General features: G+C 40.0%; 1 protein-coding gene across 3 annotated transcripts in view; it reads left to right on the top strand.

Moving 5' to 3' along the window:
• The window catches only part of ITPR2 (inositol 1,4,5-trisphosphate receptor type 2), a 284,657-nt gene that overhangs the window by 231,668 nt on the left and 31,523 nt on the right, over window positions 1–21,466 (top strand). For all 3 annotated transcript variants that reach the window (XM_085324472.1, XM_085324471.1, XM_085324473.1), the window contains exons 46-52: window positions 3,280–3,387; window positions 4,725–4,917; window positions 7,820–7,945; window positions 10,754–10,929; window positions 12,257–12,421; window positions 14,625–14,820; window positions 16,904–16,996. In XM_085324472.1, the coding sequence (XP_085180598.1) occupies window positions 3,280–3,387; window positions 4,725–4,917; window positions 7,820–7,945; window positions 10,754–10,929; window positions 12,257–12,421; window positions 14,625–14,820; window positions 16,904–16,996 (1,057 nt within the window). The remainder of the gene's footprint in view (window positions 1–3,279; window positions 3,388–4,724; window positions 4,918–7,819; window positions 7,946–10,753; window positions 10,930–12,256; window positions 12,422–14,624; window positions 14,821–16,903; window positions 16,997–21,466) is intronic.

The raw sequence follows: 21,466 nt of genomic DNA, 5'->3' as shown, positions 1-21,466 counted from the left end.
GCTTCTGCTTCATATCTGAGCTTTCAAAGGTTTCTGTCTGCACTATTCTTTCACTGATGTAGCTGTGACAACCCAACAATATTAACAGTACTTATTATTACTGTGGCAATGTAGAGAAATCCATCCCACATAAGAATTGCAGTACAAGCAGAAAATGAAGAGATAGACTCTTTGTCCCTGAGATTACTGTCTGAAGGCCTAGACTACAGGAGGTAAGTGGATACAGAGAGAAGGGGAAGCAGAAAGAAATGATGTTATTGTCTAGCACTACTGGTGACAGCTTTATATAGGTTTTCCTTTTGAAATCTGTTGTAGTTTCTTCAGCTGGGTCAGCAATTCCTAATTGTTTCTGATGTGCCTTTGCTGGCAGCTGTGGTGCTAGCACACAGGTCCCTGACCTGTTCTTCAGATCATTTTGTCTAGGGTTAGTGTCAAGAAACCCCAGCTATATGGTGCTAGGCTCTGTATACCCAGAAGCAGAAGACAGTCTGTCCCTGAAAGCACAGACTAATAGTACAGCGAAGATCACTGAATGCACGTGRTTTTGAAGTACATGGCTGCTGTTCACATGAAACCTGACAGTGAGATACGCAGTGCATCAGCACTGTCTCAGATCATTCAGCGGTCTAAGGTAATGTACTGCTCTACTCAGTCCCACTGCAACATGGGATGGCTGAGATGCTGGTCTCTTCTAGCCTGTGTYGTAATGGGATTTTGCTTACTGATATTTTGCAAGAGATACTGTCACAGTAAAAATTGCTGACATGTAAAAGCACATTAAAAATCAGTAGCTTTTTAGTGTATTACTGTGARTATGTTTACAAATGAAGTTTTTCTTCCTGGTAATTGAAATTTTTGAATCTATACATGCCCCTTTCTCCAAAATGGCATTATTTTAACATGAAAAGAACTACCCATACATTCCTGACTTGTCATTTACTAGAAAACTGAGTATCTTGCTGGGGTTGACAATTGAGAAAAAGGGCCAATATACAGGTAAAGTTCCTCTGTACAGAAGATGAAACAAAGGGACTATATTTGCTAATTCATCACTCCAAGCAAGGTGTGATTGCATTCTCTCTAGCTAGTTCTAGTCTTCGTATCTCAAAGAAGAGATATAACCAAAGTAAAGAGCATTAGAAGATGGACAATGAAAGTAATTGAGTCACAGAGAGTTCTCTATTTGAGGAGGGATGGAAAAGATAGGATTGTTTTAATTTAAAGAAGAGACAAATAGGAGAGGACATGACAATAGTGTACAGAATGATGAATGATACAGAGAAGGTGGATTGGGTGCTCTTGCTTGCCCTTTCTCAAGTACGGAAGCAGAGGGACATTCAATAAAGTTTAAAGGCAAAAATAACGTAAAGGGGTTTTTAAACAGTAGTTACCTTGTTCCTACAATCTCATCTTGTTTCTCCATTACACTGAAGCATATACTGAGGGAGATGCAAAATACCTATAGAAAACAAATTCAGATTATCTGTTTAAGCAGAGATTATAGGCTTATGGTGAACACTACTGGATCAGGTTATATGGCTTGTGTGAAGGAGGAGAACTGGTTACTGAGTCTTAATGGTCTTGTCTAGCCTTAAAAATATTTGAAAGGTGGTAAGGTATTAATATGTGTAATAGAACTATCCATGCATGTAGTAGATAGAGTAAAAAAAAAAGTAATAATTTAGCCTGGAAATCTGTCAGTGATGGAAAAAATATTGCTTGGTAGTTGTCCACCATGCACCTCTCTGTGAAGTGTCTGCTGGTGACCCCTTTAAAGGACTGGTGTTCCACCACAGTGGTTCAGTGCTCTACTGTAAAGGCAGAGCAGGCTTCCATCCATGAGGAAATTGTAAGAAATAGATTTATTCTTCCTGAATATTCTTGTCTAGTATTCTCTTGCTTTCTAATGTTCAATTTAGTAGTCATCTTTAATTCATAAGTTTATATCCAGATTCAGAAAAGAAAGTAATTTGACCAACAGATTCTGGGGAACTTCAGTAAATGGCATAAATTGTGTATGTATCCCCCCACATTGGAAAAAACAGGGAAGGTGAAACTTACAGATATCGAAATGGCTTAGGAGCAGGTGTGATGGCTTTCTGGTTAGATTATTACAGTATCTAGTTAGGTCTCTTGCTACTTTTAGACCTGATCTCTGACACTTTTTTTGTTAATTTTTAATTATTTTATAGCACCTCAACGTACTGTTTTATGTCACTTGCTGCAGTTCTGACCCATCATCTGGAGTGATCATCAGTAGTGAAAAACGTTTTTCAAAGCCTTGTTCCCATAGCCATTTTGAGGACTGAACCTGCCTCCTGTCTAGTGTTTATATCATCTGGTCTGTTATGATCTAATGAATAATTCACTAGGCTGGGATGCAGAAAACCTGGTTCATGTTTGCAAGGTATCCTTTCTACGCCTCTGTTTCCCCYACCTGAAAATGAGGGAACTTGTAATTCCCTCCTGGGAAAAGTGCCTCAGAGCTTCTGGGTGAAAAGCAATCACTATGATCTAGGGAAAACTACCTTCTTTAGTAGCAATTCCTCACATCTTTTAATTAGGTCTGTGTTTCTGACTGAGCTAAGAGACGTCATGAATGCCTTTGATGCTACTCTCAGTAGTAAACTTTGTGCAGTTATGAAGCATTTTAAATATTTAGTATTCAACAAGATCTGAAGTGTTGTATGAATCATATAAATTATATAATTTGCAAAAGTTTGTAGGAGGAGATATTTGTATTTATGTATGTACACATATATATGCTATATGTATAAATTGTATAGTTTGAATCTATTTGCCCACCACTGCAGTCCAGCTGCATCTGAAGTAATTAGGTAAGTACCTAGGCAGCCCTGAAATCTCTTGCTACAACATGATGAAGAACAGTTTAGCCGCCTGAAATCACAGAGAAAATTTAATCATAAATGTAATTACCTGGTCAGARGTATGAAAATTTTATGTCTAAACTAAAGTGAAAAGAAACATTCAATCTAATTTTTTGGCATTTATCAAAAGCCTTCTGAAAACCATCTAGGCTGCAGACTAAGCTGCCTTTCATAAATCTCAGCTGAAGACCTGCTGCTGACTTTTTAAGGCTAAATCATTTCTATTGTTCTCAAGTAACTGCATTTTTGATGTTATCTGTGGAAAGAGCCCCACTGAGTTGAGCATGTGAGTATATGGTGGTGGAGGAGCAGGATTCATGTTAGTTAAGTGGAGATGATAAAGTTGAAAACACAGCAGCAGGACATAAATCAGAATTTTTTCTTTTTCTAGTTGGCTCGCCACAATAAAATACTGCAGCAGATGCTGAAGCCAGGTTCAGATCCAGATGAAGGAGATGAAGCCTTGAGGTATTACGCCAATCATACAGCACAGATAGAGGTAAAGGATTACTCACTAAAAAGGTTGAATGTGAGACAGGTTTGCATCTTTTGCATGGTTTATCTCTTCCTTTTACACTTCTGAACAGCAAAGCTAATTCAAATGGTATARATTATTTGTGTAACGGAAAAAAGTTTAATGATACACTTTTGGCTATAGGAGAGAATGGGATGCACCTATGTTAAAAGTGGCTTCAGATATTCGCTTTACAGTAGCTTCCTGTTACCAAACACTTTTTTGTTAGGAAAATAATGACTGTGGGTAGTAGCTGTGTCACAGAGTCAAGAGTAATCTTGTATGGTACATCACTCAAATAAATAATCATGACTTTCAAAGCCAGTGATGCTAACTGATCAAATTAAAAGTTTGGCTGCAGTACAAAGAGGTTTTGAAATGGKGCAGATATTCAGTATGGCTTTTGTTTAAAAGAGCAAGGCTTGGCCTGGTTCGTCAGTTCTGTTCTCTATTTTAAACTTTACTCCTGGTATGGACTGGATTTAGATCAAGATCTGCAGAGATATTTAGGCTCTTAACTCTTGTATCAGCTCCTGTGCTCTTGCAGATTTCATGGAATTTTAGACATGAAGATAGGAGTTAGGAGCCAAAGTATCTCTAGTCCTTACTGACTTTAAACGGAAGCATTTCTAGGGTACAAAGGCAGCTGCTGCAAGCGACTGTAGAAGGGAGAGACATCTGGCTGTCTTGTGGAAATGAGTTATCAAGTCCAAAACTGGCTGAACAGGAAAACTGTACAGGGCAGTTGCCCACAGGCCCAACCTGATCCTGAGTTAATAAATTTCCCAACTCTTTCTGGTTCCTTGAGAGCTCAGTGGGCTCCGAAGCCAGTCCACACTGGCTCTGAGCTCGCATGCCTTGGGAGCTGTCTGATGCAAGCACCTCAGGCCAGTCTTGTCCTGTCTGCCCTCCGGGCAGGTCACTGTTGGGGCCCTTCTCTGGCACCTTGAGCCATCTTTCTTGTCTCATACTGTCCCATTATGTCACTGCAGGGTGGATGGAAGCTCACTGGCTCTGGGGCAGTGTTTACTGTGAGAGATTGGCTTCAACCTATTGCAAAGTTGAAATGTTCCAAACTGCAATACATTTAAAATTTGGAGGATGTTTGGACCTAGGTTTTGCTTGAAGCACTTATTTATCACCTTATTTTAGGCAGAAGACAGAAATGCAGTTTTACTTTATGTTTTAGGATTCATTGGTTCACTGAAATGTTCGAATAGCTTCTACATTAATTTATAAATAAGAAGGGAGCTGTGAGCAAGAAAAAAAATGATAGATTGGAAAGTCACTGATCCTGAAAAAAATGTACCTTTTATTTATAGATTGTTCGTCATGATAGAACAATGGAACAGATTGTCTTCCCTGTCCCCAATATCTGTGAATTCCTGACTCGGGAATCCAAAAGTCGTGTATTCAATACAACAGAAAGAGATGAGCAAGGGAGCAAAGTGAATGATTTTTTCCAACAAACAGAGGATCTGTACAATGAAATGAAATGGCAAAAGAAAATTCGGAGTAAGTATTGCAGTTTCAAAAAATTGGTTCTAAGATGCTTTAATTTTGCAAAAGAACCCAATATTTAAGCCTTCAGATATTTTCCATTTTAATAATTTTATTTTCTCTGGTCACTCTGATACTGCAACAGGCAAAACTGTTCAGAGCTTATGAGTGTAGGTCAGCAGAGACACTTGCACGCCACCAAAAAAAATGGAACAGTTACTGATAAGTAATGTGTTCAAGATGATATTCTAAATTCCAAAAGCTAAATTAAGGGCTGGCTGAAGTGGGTGTAGATCCACTAAACTCAATAGAGTTGCACCTAATTAAGCCAAAGCTCCTAATATTTAGCAAAAACATATTGAGCTGCATATCTGAGGTTTGCGGATCACTGAAAGACCACTTAAAAACTTGTAAATGTCGTTCACTTAAAAACGTCTCTCCCCAGAACCTCAGCTGCTTTAAATCAATTTGACTTCCACGGAGCTGGTTCCCCGCTGCCGGTTGACATCAGCCTTGCCTGACTGGGCTGTGGTACATGCCAGTCTGCCAGCACTCACTGGCCAGGGTTCCTGTGGTGGCGGGTGAGGCAAATGTACCTTCCCAAGCCATCTGCAGACATGATGGGCTCCATCAAGCTTGTGGGGCAAATCAAAGCAGGCTYCTGAACAGGAGGTGCAGTGATACCAAGCCTGGCGCTGTGAGTGTCTTGTCTGGTGCCTTGGTGGGCATGACGGTTCCTTGCCGGCCCTTGCTGGGAGCTCGGGAGTGTGGCTGCTGCTGCGGGTGGAAAGCCCTGTCTGGTTGCTGCAGTGGCTCCCACCGTGCAGGACCTGGTGGCTGTGCCCTCTGCATCTAGAGCAGAGAAACAAACTTACAAACTAATAGAGCATCTACAATACCCTTGAGAGATAAGGCAGTATGTATTAGGTGTGTGTGTATGGATACAAAAATACAGGACAGCAATCCCTTCATTTACTGTTCAGATGCAGATGCCTCTGGAGTGGCAGACATCAGCTGTTTTAGCAGTTCCCAGCAGCACCATGCAACTGATTAGGAAGGAAGTGAAGAATAGGATCTATGGACAGAGCAGCAGGGAGTTTGGATAGTTAAAGCAATATGGTTTAATGTAGCGTCTTTAATGTGATGGAAACATGAATGTTGGTTGCAGTTTTTATGAACTTCAATTCCCAGGCTGTAATTTGCAGAGGCAGTAATAAGTTTTCAGTGTGATTTCTACTGGTCCAGGTCTGCTTTCCTTGATGTCGCTGTGAGACCCTGTCTATGCTGACAAACTGCCTAGAATAGCAGTTGCAAAATAAATGGCTCCGGAATAACTTCCTATCTGCATGGTCTATTTGGGACTAAAAGTCACTATATTGTAGAATAATTACTATAGTAGCAAAAGCATATCTGTGTTCCTTGCTTAAGAAACACAAATAAACAAGCGCAGCTCAATGCTTACATAGACCAGACCTACCTAATGCTATAAGCAAAGAAAATTGGTTTATTTTTATTCAGAACAGAAATTCCTCAATTCCTTTCATCAGTGGAATGTACCACAAGTTTTCATGTTATTTTGTTTAAAAATATAATAGAGGTTCAGGTTAGGTTCATTCTTTAGCTAAGTGTCTGTTAGCATACAGCTTGTGTTGCATAAATTGACAGATGTCATTTGCAGTGGCTCCAAATGTTAAATCCCAACAGTCAGCAGCATAAGCTTATCACAGGTGAAATCTGAATATTACCTAATCACCATTAAAGTCTCTTTAGACTAAAGTCTGAGACCKCATATTCAGTTGAAGGAGTCTACTGTTTATAGAAAGTTAGCTACATTCACATTCATACAGAAAAGCCTAAGGTGACTATGGCTCAGAAGCAGGCAGAAAGGTGTGGATAAGTCAAGAATATGCTCTTTCTACTTGCAGGAGATTTGCAGTACTTTAAAATCTAATTATAAGAATATATCATCTTCAAGTAGGTAAACCTTACTGACTAGAGATTTTTTAACACCAATGCACAAATAAGCTTATTTTAAATGTTCATTTAAACTTACAGTATATATGAAGTACTTGCCTGGGTCTTGGTGCCCTCTAAGCTTGTTCTTAGTCTTTTTGCTGAATAGTTTATGTAACTTTGGACAAAATATCTTAACCCTGTTTTCCCATATTCCCTTTTTAGTCTTTTTTATTTAGACTGTAGGATCTTTGGGACATAACTATTTCTGTGTATTTGTAAAAACTTTCTGTGTAGATGTCCTGGCTTCATTTATGCCATTCTAAGCACTAGGATAATTCTAATAATACAGAGTGAGCAAGTGTCCTTAAATATCTGAGAATCATGTGGGAAATTATTAGCTGCCATAGAACCAGATCCCAGCGAGACCAAATTTTGCCTGTTGCTCCAAGAAGATCAAGATATATTAAGTTCAACAGAGATAACTGTTTTGGAAAATATAGTTTAGCCTTACCTATTTCATTGTTCTTTGATTAGTATAATCTGTATCTTTGACCCRGGTGGGTTTGGCTGACCCATTCTGGATCTTCTGGTTGACTGATGTGCAGAGTGCTAACAATTATTTGTTCACCTGATTTCACATCTCCATGCACAGAGGCTACAGTTTCAGAAACGGATGAAAAGACTCCTTCACAAAAGATCCAGTCTTAAAATCTCACCAAAGGCAAAATCTCATATTTAATAAACTGTATTGGGATCTTTGGATTAAAARCTCTGTTGGAAACTATGTATTAGGGCAAACTTGTGTTTAATGTTTGTCTGTTTTAGTTAGTTAAAGATCCCGCATATTTTCTTTACTTCATTTTTCTTCATTAATCTGTGTTTTTAATCCCCTTGAAACCACTACTGATGGAGTTCATGCCTGCTTTCATTTCACTGATTGCTGCTTTTTTCCCCTTTTTAGATAATCCACCCCTGTTCTGGTTTTCTAGACACATCTCTCTCTGGGGGAGCATTTCCTTCAACCTTGCTGTATTCATCAATTTAGCAGTTGCTCTGTTCTACCCCTTTGGAGATGATGGAGATGAAGGCAAGTGGAGTTTGGTTTTATTTTTCCTTTTAATTTCAGACACCTTCCATTCTAAAGCAGCACAGTTATATAAAACGGCATAGTCAGGTATGCTCATATGTGCAGATGTCATGGAGTCACTATCTTTTAAGTATGTTACCAGTTGTTGCCTGAGACGTGGTAGCCAATCTTCTGTGTCACGTGTTTTGTAAATGGACAAAACATAGCTGAGCCGAAAACAGTCTGACCTCTATTTATTTATTTATTTTTTTGATATTGCAGTATACTTATGTACACATTCAGTTACAGCCTCTGAACTAAAGAATGGCTTCTGGCAGCTGAAGAACTGAGATTCCTTAAAAATCACCAATTTGAATGACTTAGTCTTAAATATCATATGGAATAGAATGATAGGAAAAGTATTTAGCATATTGGATTTTGACTGGTTTATTGGGGTAAAAGAATGTAACTGTTGCAGCAGATAAATGCATTTTGTGAAAGCATGCTTAAAATCAGTGGTTCTGGCTCTGCTTCATCACAGGTCACAGGAAATGTGCAAATAATAGATTTCATTAAATAAATGCACCAAACTAGCAGGAGGCCACTTTGAATCCACAACAAGCTTAATTGGGATAAAGGAGACTAAATAGTTCAGGAGACTAGTAATGAGAGCTGAGCCTTTCACCTCTGGGTCTTTGATTTGTATCCAGTCTGTAATGTGACTGAAAGTCACCTCTGCCTGATGGCATGTGAACTGAGCTGGTGGAAGCAGTCCAGCTCCTAGCAGATACATGTGCTTTTCACAAACACCAGAATTGGCACCATCRGACATTCCTGTTGGCTGGCCGAACAGAAAGGCAGCAGATTAAAGTATATTGGCATGGAGACCGCGTTGCCCTTTCACCCTGCGGGGTGGTCTCTGCAGATCACAGCRCCGGCATCTCTGCAGCCTTGTGCAGCAAAGTTTGCGGGGTTGGGCTGTGTAAAAGGATAGTGCTCGTTGCTTGTCTGTTTGTAAACTGAAGGGTTGCTCAAGAGTGCACACATCAGAGCCCATTGAATATAAGAGAAGAAATGAAGAATTAAGAATAAACCTTTTAAACTAATAAGTTTTTAGCTAATCTATACTCATGGAAATCCTCTGGTCTGCAATCAGTAGGCATTAATACTTATTTTGAACAGCAGATTTACGTAGAATTAGTTGAAGTGGCCCCCAAAATCCAGCAATTTCAATGATAGTGCATTTCAGGATCCTAATTCCTAGTGCTTGAAAGARTAAAAGGGATTTATAAACAATAAACAATAGGTGTGGCCAGATGGGATTAGTATGGTCACGAGGCAGACTCCTTACTTCCAGCCTCCCCCTCCACCAAAAACTGAGCCAGAGTTTGCCTCACATTTTCTCCCTTTCACCTTGAGTAAAGCCACCCACACTCACGTGTCTGAATGCTGATCTAATCATCCCAAGAATGCTGCCTTTTAAAAGATCTCTTCAATTCTCCCATCATATGACATAAGTGAAATTGCATTCCTGATGAGGGCTCTTTTTCTCCAKCATGCTTGTCATGTCTACGCACATTACTGGTACAGGTCCCGCAGCATGAGATTGATTGACCTGCAGTAGGGAGGAAGGGAGAACCAAGAAATGCCAAGGGTTTTGGCCTTACCTTTTCAAAGATTTCAGATCCACTTTGAAGTTATTTTTTTAGGATCTGTTAAAAGTTCCAAATCTTGTTSACGGAGAAACTGTCTGACAGAGCTGACCTTGAACCTCTTGCCAAGGATATAAACACTCCTGAACTTTGAATAAATTTGGATGCCATCTGAACTTTGAGAACAGGGCATCATCTCATTGTTTTCTGATCCCACCAATACTACTTAGCCATGTAGCTGTTGCCAAACAGATAGCATTATTTCTATTGTGAGTCTAGCTGAATTTTCTATTCCTTTCTCCACCAGCACTGACCTCTCAATTCATCTGATAACAATAGAAGTCAGCGGGCAAGTGTGACAGTGCCCCCAGGTCTGAGTGTGCTTTCTGTATCAGAGCAACGTGATGTATTTCCAGGGCCTTAAGCAGAGGTAGGGGGAGAGTAGGTGCATTAATTAAAATTTGGAGAGAGCCAGGAGGCAGCGTCCTGCACAGCAGCAAGAGGCTGACTCTGAGCGCAGTGGCTCACATGCCTGCACRAGCTTGGCAAGACCTGGGACCCGCTGCCTCCCTGGGAGCAAGATGCAGCTCTTGAGCTGCTTGTGGCAATGCAGCTGCTGCCTGTTCCTGCCGAAATCCCCGCGGCTGCCTCCTGCTGCGTGAGCGCCTTGCTCCCGTGCAGAGGCGGAGGCTCCTGCTGAACACCCGCAGCTGTTCAGCAGAAAGCTGCTTGTCTCAAACCGGGGCAATTTGGTGCTGCTTGGAATCGAAACGTGACACTGCAGCACGGTGCCACTTGCTGCGCCACCCCAAGGACTGGCTATTTCTGTAGCTGAGCAATCACGGAATTAGAGTGGGGGAGTCCTAATGAGCCCTGCAGACAGGAGCTGATTAGTAGATTGCTCCAGGAGAAGAATAAAGTGCTTCATCTCTGAGCATTCCTCGGATTTTAATGGAAATTTCATTCGCTGCTCTTATTATTACCTATGCAAAATCAAGAATACTGGATAATATTTCTTGCTGCAATTAGGGCAAGTTGTGGTCAGCAACTGTGACACATGATTCACTCTTTTTGTTAGCTATATTGGCAAAAGAATTGATCTTTTGGATCTGTTTCTTGATGCAAAACTGAGTTTCCAAAGATGCTTCTCTCACTTCTCCCTTTCTCCTCTATACAGGCACGCTTTCTCCATTGTTTTCAGTCCTCCTTTGGATAGCAGTGGCACTTTGTACAGCGATGCTGTTTTTCATCTCGAAGCCTGTTGGTATTCGACCCTTTTTGGTGTCTGTTATTCTCAGGTCTATATATACTATAGGGCTCGGTCCCACCTTGATACTTCTTGGTGCTGCCAATGTAAGTACTTAAAAAGCTAGCAGATTTCTCTTTCAGCAGAAGGAGAGATATTAAGGGTCTCTTATTAAAAAAAAATTCCTTGATTAGAGCCATGCAAAGAAATTCTTTTTCTGGTTCACTGGTTGAGCCAAAAAATAACTAAATCATTTCCAGTCATCTTGAAACAGCAAAATCAGCAAACTGAAAAGCTGAGAAAAAAAGGCATTTAGTTTCTGTGCATATGCACAGATTTTTTTAAATAATGTGAAATTTAAAAGAAATATTATTGAGTAAAAAGAATAAAAAATACAGGTTTTCCTGTTAAAAAGGATCATTTCCACTACCAAATATGTTCAGCAAAATTGACACAGTTAATTAAATCTGGAATTAAATCTATGTTTTTGAGAAGAAAGAAGTTTCAAAATTAAAAATTCTCCCAGTCCTTTCCTAAATCTCTTCACTTATACGTCTTTGCATGTTTATTGAGTGTGATGGCATATACAGTTATGCTCACAAATCATCTATTTAGATTCTGCCTGACTGCCACAGCTCGAATTCACCTTAGAGCCAGGCAGCAAAGTATTAGGTATTTGTAACCAGTTTTGTGGGAGTTTTGCATGCTTGATAATGCCCAGGCATGCAGTCAAGGGTAAATATTAGTAAATAGTATTTACCCATGTTGAAGTTGTGAAAAAAGAATGGTATTGAGGGCTCCTTGCTTCTCCGGGACCACTAAACAAACGAGGTTGACCCATTTTGCATTTAGTTCTTCCCTACTGTTCCCTCGCAGGCAAAGCTCAAGAGCAATGGAAAATCTGATGCTGTTGCTTAAATACTGTACTTCAAAAATTAGTATTATTTAATATTAGCCATTAGCATTATTTTAAGGATTTTATATTGAAAAATGTGATCTGAAATAGTTAATTGCACTCCACCCTATTGTGTTGCTGTTCTTTCTGTGGTAGGCTTCCTAGCTGCTGCCAGATTGTCTTAGCTCTGAACTCCAAAGCGTTAGGGATTCACTCTTCAGTTTTTTTCTTAATCTTTTATGGCATTAATCCCTCCCTGCCTACTTGCAGATTTTACAGAAGTATATCATAACATAATGAGACACAGTGCTGTGTTAGAGGGRTGGATATACTTCCACTTGCTCTCATGGATTCATTCCCGTTGTACCTTGAGAGCTGGATTTAGCTCCGAACATCTGAAGATGTTACTTCAGCCATATAGAAACCGCACATATAGTCAAAGCAACTTACCTAGTCTTTTCACATGCTTTGGCAATACAAACAATAAGTAACAATATTTTTCTGATCGAATAAACCTAGYTTTTGTTATTGCCCCGCAGCTTTGTAACAAAATAGTGTTTCTGGTGAGCTTTGTTGGGAACCGTGGAACGTTTACTCGTGGCTACAGAGCGGTCATCATGGACATGGCTTTTCTCTATCACGTAGCATATGTCCTGGTCTGCATGCTGGGCCTCTGCGTGCATGAATTCTTCTATAGTTTCCTGGTAAGTATGTGCCTCTGTGAAGGAGAAAACCTTGTAAAAATAGAAAATACCGTTACACATGCAGCTGTCTTCAATTTCTTCCTGACAATCAAGCCAAATCGTGTATTTTTAGCACACCGTTCTGTTGGTGCCCCTTAGGAGCTGCTGTTTTCATTAGAACCTGTTTCTATTAGGACTTATTTTATCTCTATTACAGAGATGAAAGTTTGCCCATTTCCTTTCAGAAAATTGTTATATTGCCCTCTTCTTTCTCCCATCCTTCCCAGCATACATGTGTTCTGTATGTGTTGTTCCTGTAGCGTCAATTGTGTCTCTTTTGGTGGTAATCTTTTTTGGACAAAAGTTGTTCACTTGTGTGTGTATAATACCTATTCCAAATGATCCCTTTCCTCAGTTCACACCTTAGTCCTAATGAAAAAAAATCAGCTGGGGAGTGAGGATGGCATGCTGCTGGTGTAGCAGGAAGATCCTTCACTTTAAATGTATCCCACTTTCATTTTCTTTTGTTACAATTTCCCAAATGGAATGCCCTTTTATAATATGATGCAGGTGCAGTGCACATGAATCATACAAAATAATACTAAACTCAGCTAACTGCTCTCTTCATGCTGAATAGCATTAAAAGGTATTTCACTGCTCTTGTTTTCTAATCCTTTTGTTTTATGCTGAAGCATATGAAACTTGCAGGGAGACTGACTGAGCTGTGGCCATTTACATGGTTTCACCTTCCATCATATCTGCTGTTGTATTTTTATTGGTTTCCTGAATAGTGGTGAGCTCTGGGCATTTCATAGCACATGGAAATTTTCAGGGGTTCAGTCCTTACTCTGGCAGAGCTACGGTTAAAGTAAGTTTTCCAGGTCCAAATCTTAACATTAAAGTCAACTTCAAAACCTGGATAGATTTCAGAAGAGCGGAGATTTGGGGGCTTTAGCTGCAGGACCCTTTTTCAGTGGATTTTTCTCTCCCACTAACTGACACCTGGCTTAAAAAATGCACACCTAAATCATCTGTTACTGCTTCAATGAATAAAGTGACTGCTATCTTAAAATACTTTCCAACATCCCAAGTAGTGCAAGAAACATTGTATGGAGTTATGCTTCTAAATAATTGCTATTGACAAATGTTCATGATTTGTAGATGGTAAAATTGTCAACATTCCCTAGATACTTACAGGTATTCACTTTATAGTGCAAATATCCCACACACTGATATTTGTTACTCATTTTAGGCTTTGTTTAGTATGGGATGATTTGTAATCGTCTTCCCTCTTTCTTCCTTTATTGTTAATCCTTTCACAAGGCTGTGCATTTTAGATCTTGTGAATTGTGACTAGTACTTTCTTTAGTGGACCATTTTGATAAATCACTATGAGTCACTTTGAATCTGTAATCTGGGTGTTTTGAAGTGGAAATACATATATTATAGATAAGGTCCAAAGCACTAAAGAACATCATTAGAATTATAAAAGAAAAAAAAAAAGCTATAGTTTCTTGAAGAGCACTTTTTGCTTCTAATTGTTATTTTTAGGACTTTGACATTAAAATAAATAGTGTCTTAATGTACACTTCCTTTTAAAGTCGAATACCGGGAAAGTAGATAGTGTTGGGTAACGAAGAATAGAAGTTTCTGGTTTAATATGATCAGTGCAATAAATTTAACTTTGCCCTAAAGAGATGACCCTAATCCTTGCACATGTGAGTAACTTCTGTGTGATCCCATGAGGTCAAGGAAACAGTTCATATACATGTAATGACTTGAATGCGTGAGTGCTTTTCTTAGATCCACTGCATCTATGTTTATCAGATGAGAGATAACGTGAAAAATTAATGTGTAGATGTAGGTTCATCCATAGTGTGGAGACATTGCTTTCAGATTTTAATCTAGCCTATTTTGAATATGAGGAAAACAACTTGGTCTTGATCCTAACCAGTTCCCAAGTCTGGATCAGTCTCTCATCTCATGTATACTTTTTAACTTTGGATTTTACTGTGGTTTCTTAAAATCTAAGGCTCTGATAGATTCTCTCCTCCTCTATGCATGCACAGCTCCCCCTGAAATCAGTGTGACCTGGGTACTTATGAAGCTAAGAATTTAGAATAGGGCACATGTTTGTTGCCATAGTTCGAGATTTTTTTCCTGTGTGACACCTATGTATTGTCTCTCTTGTGTTCATCTTTCCTCTTTGCTTTGCTTTTCCCAGCTGTTTGATCTGGTGTACAGAGAAGAGACTTTGCTAAATGTGATAAAAAGCGTTACCCGAAATGGTCGTTCCATTATCCTCACTGCAGTGCTAGCACTCATCCTAGTTTATCTCTTCTCCATCATCGGGTTCCTGTTCTTGAAAGATGACTTTATCATGGAGGTGGACAGGCTGAAAATCAGGACCCCTGTTGCAGGTATTGTTTTTTGCATTAAAATCTGTTTCTGATAGATACCTTTTCTGTCTGTCTAACTTTCCTTTAAGGAAATTTGAGTTTTGCCTTTTCATCTGTGGGAACAAAACTAGCTCTATATGTTTCAGTAATAAGTTAAATCTCTGGGTAAAATGTAATATCTAAGGTTGTTTTAAACTAGGCTTATCTGTTGAAATACTAAAATATCACGTTCACATTTGATTTAATACGTTTTCTCTGTTAACTCGTGGTAATATCAAAAAACTCCCTACATTTCCAAAGTATTTGAAAGAGCAGCTCATAGTGGGTTTTCTGGATACATATCTCACCTTAAAAGCAGATCACAGTATTTTCTGTGTATTACACGTGAGGCATGTGATCTTAACATGATCAGTAGATGTATTCGTTYGATTTTTTTTAAAACTTCATCAGAAATTTGTTATAGAATCCACAGTTCTGCAGTTTGGAGACTTCCAGGAACAACTCTTAAATTCATTGCATGTTTCACAAACACGATAATTAGTGTGTAATACTGGCTTCAGTAAAATTGTTGGGAGGTTTTTAATGAGTTTTTGCAAAGGGCTGGATTTCAACCTTCTGGAATGAAAGATGTACCAGTGTGGTTGGAGAGTTACAAGCTCACTTTGCTAGACAAAAGCCAGATCTGGTCTGCTGAGATCTTTGGATATGCTGCCAACCAGCCTGCTGGGAGCATGGGCAGAGAAATAACTGTCTATGTAGAAATACCTGAGAATAGCCTGTGATTAAATTTCTAGCAGCATGATTCTCCCAAATGCTGAGCTCTTCAGACCTGCACACAAGCACAGAACAACTAGTAGGATCCAGCCCAGACTGCGTGTGTTCTGTGTTTGCCAGCCATTTCCTAACTTCATTATTTCAGGACCTAATCCACATAAACGAGGCAAAGTGCATTCAAGACTTGTGAGCTTGGGGAAGGGTCATGTACCCTGTAGCTAATTTGATATTATATGTGAACAAAAAAGAATGTGATAGATTTCTTCAACACACCTTGTTTTTTGGCAACCTTAAAGAAAACTAARGTAGCTCAAATTGGCTTACCATGCATTCAGGAGCTGGACTTAAGGTCTGAAGTTACATTTTGAAAAATAAATGCTAGGCTGTATGAAGCACTGCTCTGATGCAGTTCAGTGTTTCATATGTGTTTGTGTTTCTTCTGTTGGGTTCTTAATAGATTTTTAGGGTGGAGYATGTGTATTATTGCTGGCTTTACACATTGCCATTTCTATCAAACTCATCAAGAAAATATCTTGATGAAATACTGTATGTTTCTGTATGATGAAACATTATGGATCCCAAGACAAGTGCTTTAAAAATTTGTTTTCTAAAGCATTACAAGAGAAAGTCAGAGTGGATCTTAGCCCGTATTAYACAGATTGTCTTAGACTGTTATTTTGCTTGTATGATTTTGCCTTCATTTTTTCTCCTTAAACCTTTTTGCATCTCTGATTTGAAATGCTGAAAATTGTTGTAGATGCACAAGATAAAATTGGTTTGATAAAATCAAGCTGATGTACACATTTACCCACTTTGGGAATGTTAAATTAGTGTTTTACTCAAACCTGTACATATTTACAAATGAGTACCAAACTGTGTTATAATCCTTGAAAACTCTTAAATATTCTATGTTCAGGATAACTGAACATCAGCTTGGTGTCCTTCTTGTCAGTTTTTGTGAATAATTTATCTAATGGTTTTAAAGCTGACACTATTTTCATATCTGACAGTTGTTTCTTGTTTTGAATATATTTTGTTCTAACCAGAAGTAGCAGCATTTGATGTAGATTCATTAATTTTGGGAGATGAAATGGGAATAGCTGTGATATACAGTAAATATAAAATCATGTTTTTGTTCCTTAGGATTGCTTTGAGCTGATGAGGCTGACTGTTCGGGGAGGGAAGAGTTGGTGGTATAATTTGGTGTGCTTTTTTCTCTCAACTTTTCAAATCAGTGACTTGCTTCTAGAGAATAGCAATATAAAACTTTGTATCAATGGGCAGGTTTTGCAATATCTGTCTCTCTGTGAAGATCCTGCTTTCTCCTCAGGTATTGGTGAAGTTCCCACTACAACCCTCACATCAATGATGGGAGCCTGTGCAAAAGAGAACTGTTCTACAAGCATCCCACTTACTAACCCAGGTTAGTACACAAGTTTCCCCAAACCAATGATCAATTAGAACTGAGGGATTTGTATGTTGTTATTACAGAGACTTTTCTCAGCATGAAAAGTGATGATCACTGCTGTAACTCAGAAGCACTCAATTTTTGCAAGGCTTGGAGCTGAGCTGGCAACTTGCCTGTAATACAAGTGCTCCCCACACCTGATTTCTAACTGCATTGACATTAATTTTGTTATCAAAAGAGCCTGCTGAATCATTGTGCTTGAATGTATAGGTTGTTTCTTTCTAGCTGACTTTGCTGAGACGGAAAGCTTGCCACTCATCTGCATCATCATGACCTGTACARGAGCCACTATTAAATCCATTTGAGGACTACACAAGTTCATTTTAATTGTGTAGCATATATGAGTGATCATTTGCTTATGCTTTTTACATGCATCTAGGCAGAGATTGCAGTATAGCCAGAAGATGTAAGAGCTCAGACTCTGGATCCAGTTCTATGTCTTAACAAGTTATCATGGCTGAGCTGAGCATGGCTTGCAGTCCATCTGGGCACTCGTAGCTTGTGGCAAATGCAAGTGAATGCAGCCTGTCAACAAGCCTTRTTTTGGCAGGAAGGATGCATTGCTTCATGCTTGTGGCAAGCAAAGAGCTAGATGCTGAGGTTCAGCAGATGAGCCCATCTGGCTTTACTTTGATATCTGCATTATGAGTCTGATACATATGTCAGAAGGATCCTGTCAGCTTAAAATAAGCTCAGTTAAAGGGCCTGTCTGTTGTGTCCTGCTGTGATCAAACCAGTTACCAGATATTGGATCAGGAAGGAATTTTTCCCAGACCAAGCTGATAGTTTGGTTTGCCCTCTTCTGTAGTGTGGAGCTACAAGATCACCTGAGAGTTTTTTTAGGCCCCCCCTTTTTTTTTTAATACCTAGGCAGAGACTTCTTATGGTGGCACTGCTCTGTCTCTCCTACTGTCTTCCTATGGCACAATGTAGTTGTGGTGTTTGGTCTTTCACTACAGATGTTAAGCGTGTTGTGGTCGGTGCTGCATGGGTGTGCGCATAGAGGATGGCCTACAGGCTTGGCATATGTACTGCCACAGTTGCCTGTGGTTGCTAGGGGCTGAAACTGAGGACGTAGGCAGTCCCTTCCTGTCCTGTGTTCCAGTACAACATTGTTTCACATGCTTTACTCTCCCACTAATAATTCTTGAGCTTTTAGGATCAAGGGTGTGGGGGAGAGGGCTGTAAAAGTAAGCTTTTCTTCTCCCCAGCTGTTGTGTAAATGGGCCTCATAAGCAAAGTGAGAAACTGTCTGACTAGATAGAGAAAACACTCTGTGTGCCACTGGCAAACTGCTACATTCAAAGAGTAATCAATCAGTCAAAAGAGATGCAATGTGGCTTTTGCCAAGCTCTCTAAATGATAGAAATTGCACATTTCTTATTGTTTGGATATTRTTTCTTTAGAATTAATAATGAAAGGAGGCTATACAAAAGAGTTTGAGAAGAGTTTGGAAGAGTTTTATTCATCCAGTATAAAAAACATTAAAAAATAACATTCAGCAATAATCTCGCTTGTCTTAGCCAGTGAATCAGGCGTCAAAAAGCACTTCTGTACCTTCTGTCATCTCCTAAGCAGATCATCTCCCTTCTGGCAAAAGCATGAGCCCCGTGCAATGCAAAGGCAGGTCAGCCTGAAGTTTGGGTGGAGTCATGTTGTAGCCACCTAAATAAGTCTGCAACTATCTGAAAGGAACATGWAATGCTCTCAGTGCTCTCTCAGCTCTAGTGCAGAGAGGAAGATATGTAGATACCTTGGTTTTTGGAATGGATTACTGCTAATCATTTGTTATGATGAAATTGTGCTTCTGTCCTGAGTTTCACTGGTTGAGCACATTCTCAGTCATTGCTTATGCAGGTGAGGGAGTTAACTGGGAGCCAGTCTGCTCTACTCTGAGAACATCCCCTCTCTGCAGCCTGCTTCTGCACTGCTACTCTGATCTATTGGCGTAAAAATCTTTCCCTTGCCTCCCTCGGAGTCTTCTGCACTTAAAAAGCTGTTCTGTATCACCTAAGTCTTTGCCTGGTGAAATGTTTCATYATGTGAGTAACTTTAAGTACAGGAGCAGTTGGGCTGGAATGGTAGAGCAACTTGCACCTAAAATTATATAAACACACGTTTTATTGGATTGGGAACTTAAATAGATTGGCATGGCARGAGTCTCCCCTTGGCATCCAGAAGGTTATATATGCATAGAACCAAGCTCAGGTAACTCGATGGAGGAGTTGGGGTGGAGAACAATTTTTCTCTCCACCAGTGCACATCTATCGGGAAGGAAGTGAATATTTAGCTACTGAGAGCAGGGCTGGAAGAMATACTCCGCTTAAAGGGACTTCACATCCGCAGAGTACATGACTTTAGCTTTATTCCCTTTGTGCTCTTTAGCACATACAGACCAGTGCTGGAAAGATGTGCAAGATACCTGTTTGTGAAAGGGACATTTCCAAATGTGCATTCCGCTCCCTTGCTCCTGGCAAGTTCAGTTTGGTAGATGTGGGCACTAGTCCTACCTATGCTTGTTTTGGAGCTTTGGCCCAGAAGGCGAGTAGCTGTGTGCCTTCAAATCACAATTTTTGAAGCAAATCTCCTTGTCCTGAGTATCTGAAAGGAGGATGTCAAGGGGATGGGGCAAACTCTTTTCTGTGGTGCCATGCGACAGGACAAGAGGCAACGGGCACAAACTGAAGCACAGGAAGTTCCGCCTGAACATGAGGGGGAATTTCTTCACTGTGAGRGTGACAGAGCACTGCAGCAGGTTGCCCAGAGAGGTTGTGCAGCAGGTTGCCCAGAGAGGTTGTGGAGTCTMCTTCTCTGGAGATATTCAAGCCCACCTGGATGCAACCCAGTCTACTATGCTCTAGGTGTCCCTGCTTGAGCAGCGAGGTTGCACTAGATGATCTCCAGAGGTTCCTTCCAACCTTACCAATTTTGTGATTCTGTCCTCCCACTTCCTGCACTGTGATTGACATCATGGGGTGATCTGACAGTGCTCAACCTGTATTCCCTTTGGATTAAGCCTAATCAGAAGATGTGCTGCAGGAGTCTGTCAACAGCTGTCCAGCCACTTTTGGTCGTTCCAGTCATAAACCAGGCTAGACCTGGTCCCAAGTAAAACCCCCCAAACCACATTTGGTGTGGACTTTGGATCTTTAGCACTACTTTGCTCTACAGATCCTCTCCTATTGATATTACAGGCATAATCTGTGTCAATGAGCTGAGCCTGAACTATGAGCCCACTGTGCTGGCAGGGTAACCTGGCTTCCAGACTGAGGGCAGCCCTTGCAGCCCCATGTGTAGGAGTGGAAGTCCTTGCAGCCTGCACTACTGTGCTGGAGGTTTCTGCTCACTGCAGGCTGTCGGCAATCTCATTGTCTGATAAAGAGCAACCTGAGCTTGCTCTTCTGGGTAGAACGTGGGCAGCATTTTCCAAGAGGTTGTGCCAGGTGATATTTTTATTTCCCCAGTTACAAAGACAAAAAACTAAGTGGAAACTGGGGGATGCTGCTTCTCGCTGTTGTGAAATGGTGCTGGTCAGCTGACGAGAAGTATCTTGTGTTGCTCTGAAGCATGGGCTTGCTCTGAATTTGCAGCTCAGTGGACATGGAGAGTTACAGGTCATTATTTTGAGCATATATCTCTCTCTGCGTTGCAGCTTCCAGTTTGCAGCCCTAGTTTATCCTTGCTGTATACCAGAATCTGACCATCTGCTATTTGCAGCACCTGACCCCACTCATACGTTCAGTGGAAATCTTGTTCTGTAGTTACCTAAGTGAAATAGAAGCTGTGGCTTTTGTAAAGATTTTTATTATTATTATTTCTCTTATGGCCTGTAGTCTTTCTCAAGCACAGATATTAGCTTTAAAAAAAACTGACAGAGTAATGTTTGGAAAGAGAAAATAAGGGCAGGATACAAAAGCAGAGGAGATGAATTAGTATGACTAGGATCACACTGGTAATAAAAAATTTCCAGATGTGAAGGAGAAAAAAAAGGTTTCATTGTTTCAATCCTTTCAGTTTTTGTATTTAAGCAATTTTTTAAAATGTGGAGTTATTAGTGGGAGTAGTGACCATAATGACATTATAGTTTAACAGAGATGTCTACCCTGATGCGTGCTTTTGCTTTTCTTTTTGTTAAGAATTGCTTAAATCAGGAATTCTTTTTAATATCGTTTGCTTGCATAGCAAATTCAGCGGTGGCAAAAGCAGCAGATACCAGCTCTGTTTTGCAAATATCAATCGTGACACACACACCACAGTTTGGGAAGATATTTTAAATCCAAATTGCTTTTCCGTAATTTGAGTGCTTTCAGTCAATTCAGTTTATCAGAGTCTATCTCAGTGCTCCAGATGTGGTGGTTTGGGGCTGTTAAATACGCAGCTTCAGTTAACTACAGCAATAGAAATAGTTATTTATTAAACTTTGTT

Source organism: Rhea americana, unplaced genomic scaffold (assembly GCF_003343005.1).
Source record: "Rhea americana isolate MKP2758 unplaced genomic scaffold, rheAme1 scaffold_91, whole genome shotgun sequence".
Classification (NCBI taxonomy): Eukaryota; Metazoa; Chordata; class Aves; order Rheiformes; family Rheidae; genus Rhea; species Rhea americana.
Note: the sequence above shows the minus strand (reverse complement) of the source record. Positions and strands in the feature narration are given on the sequence as shown.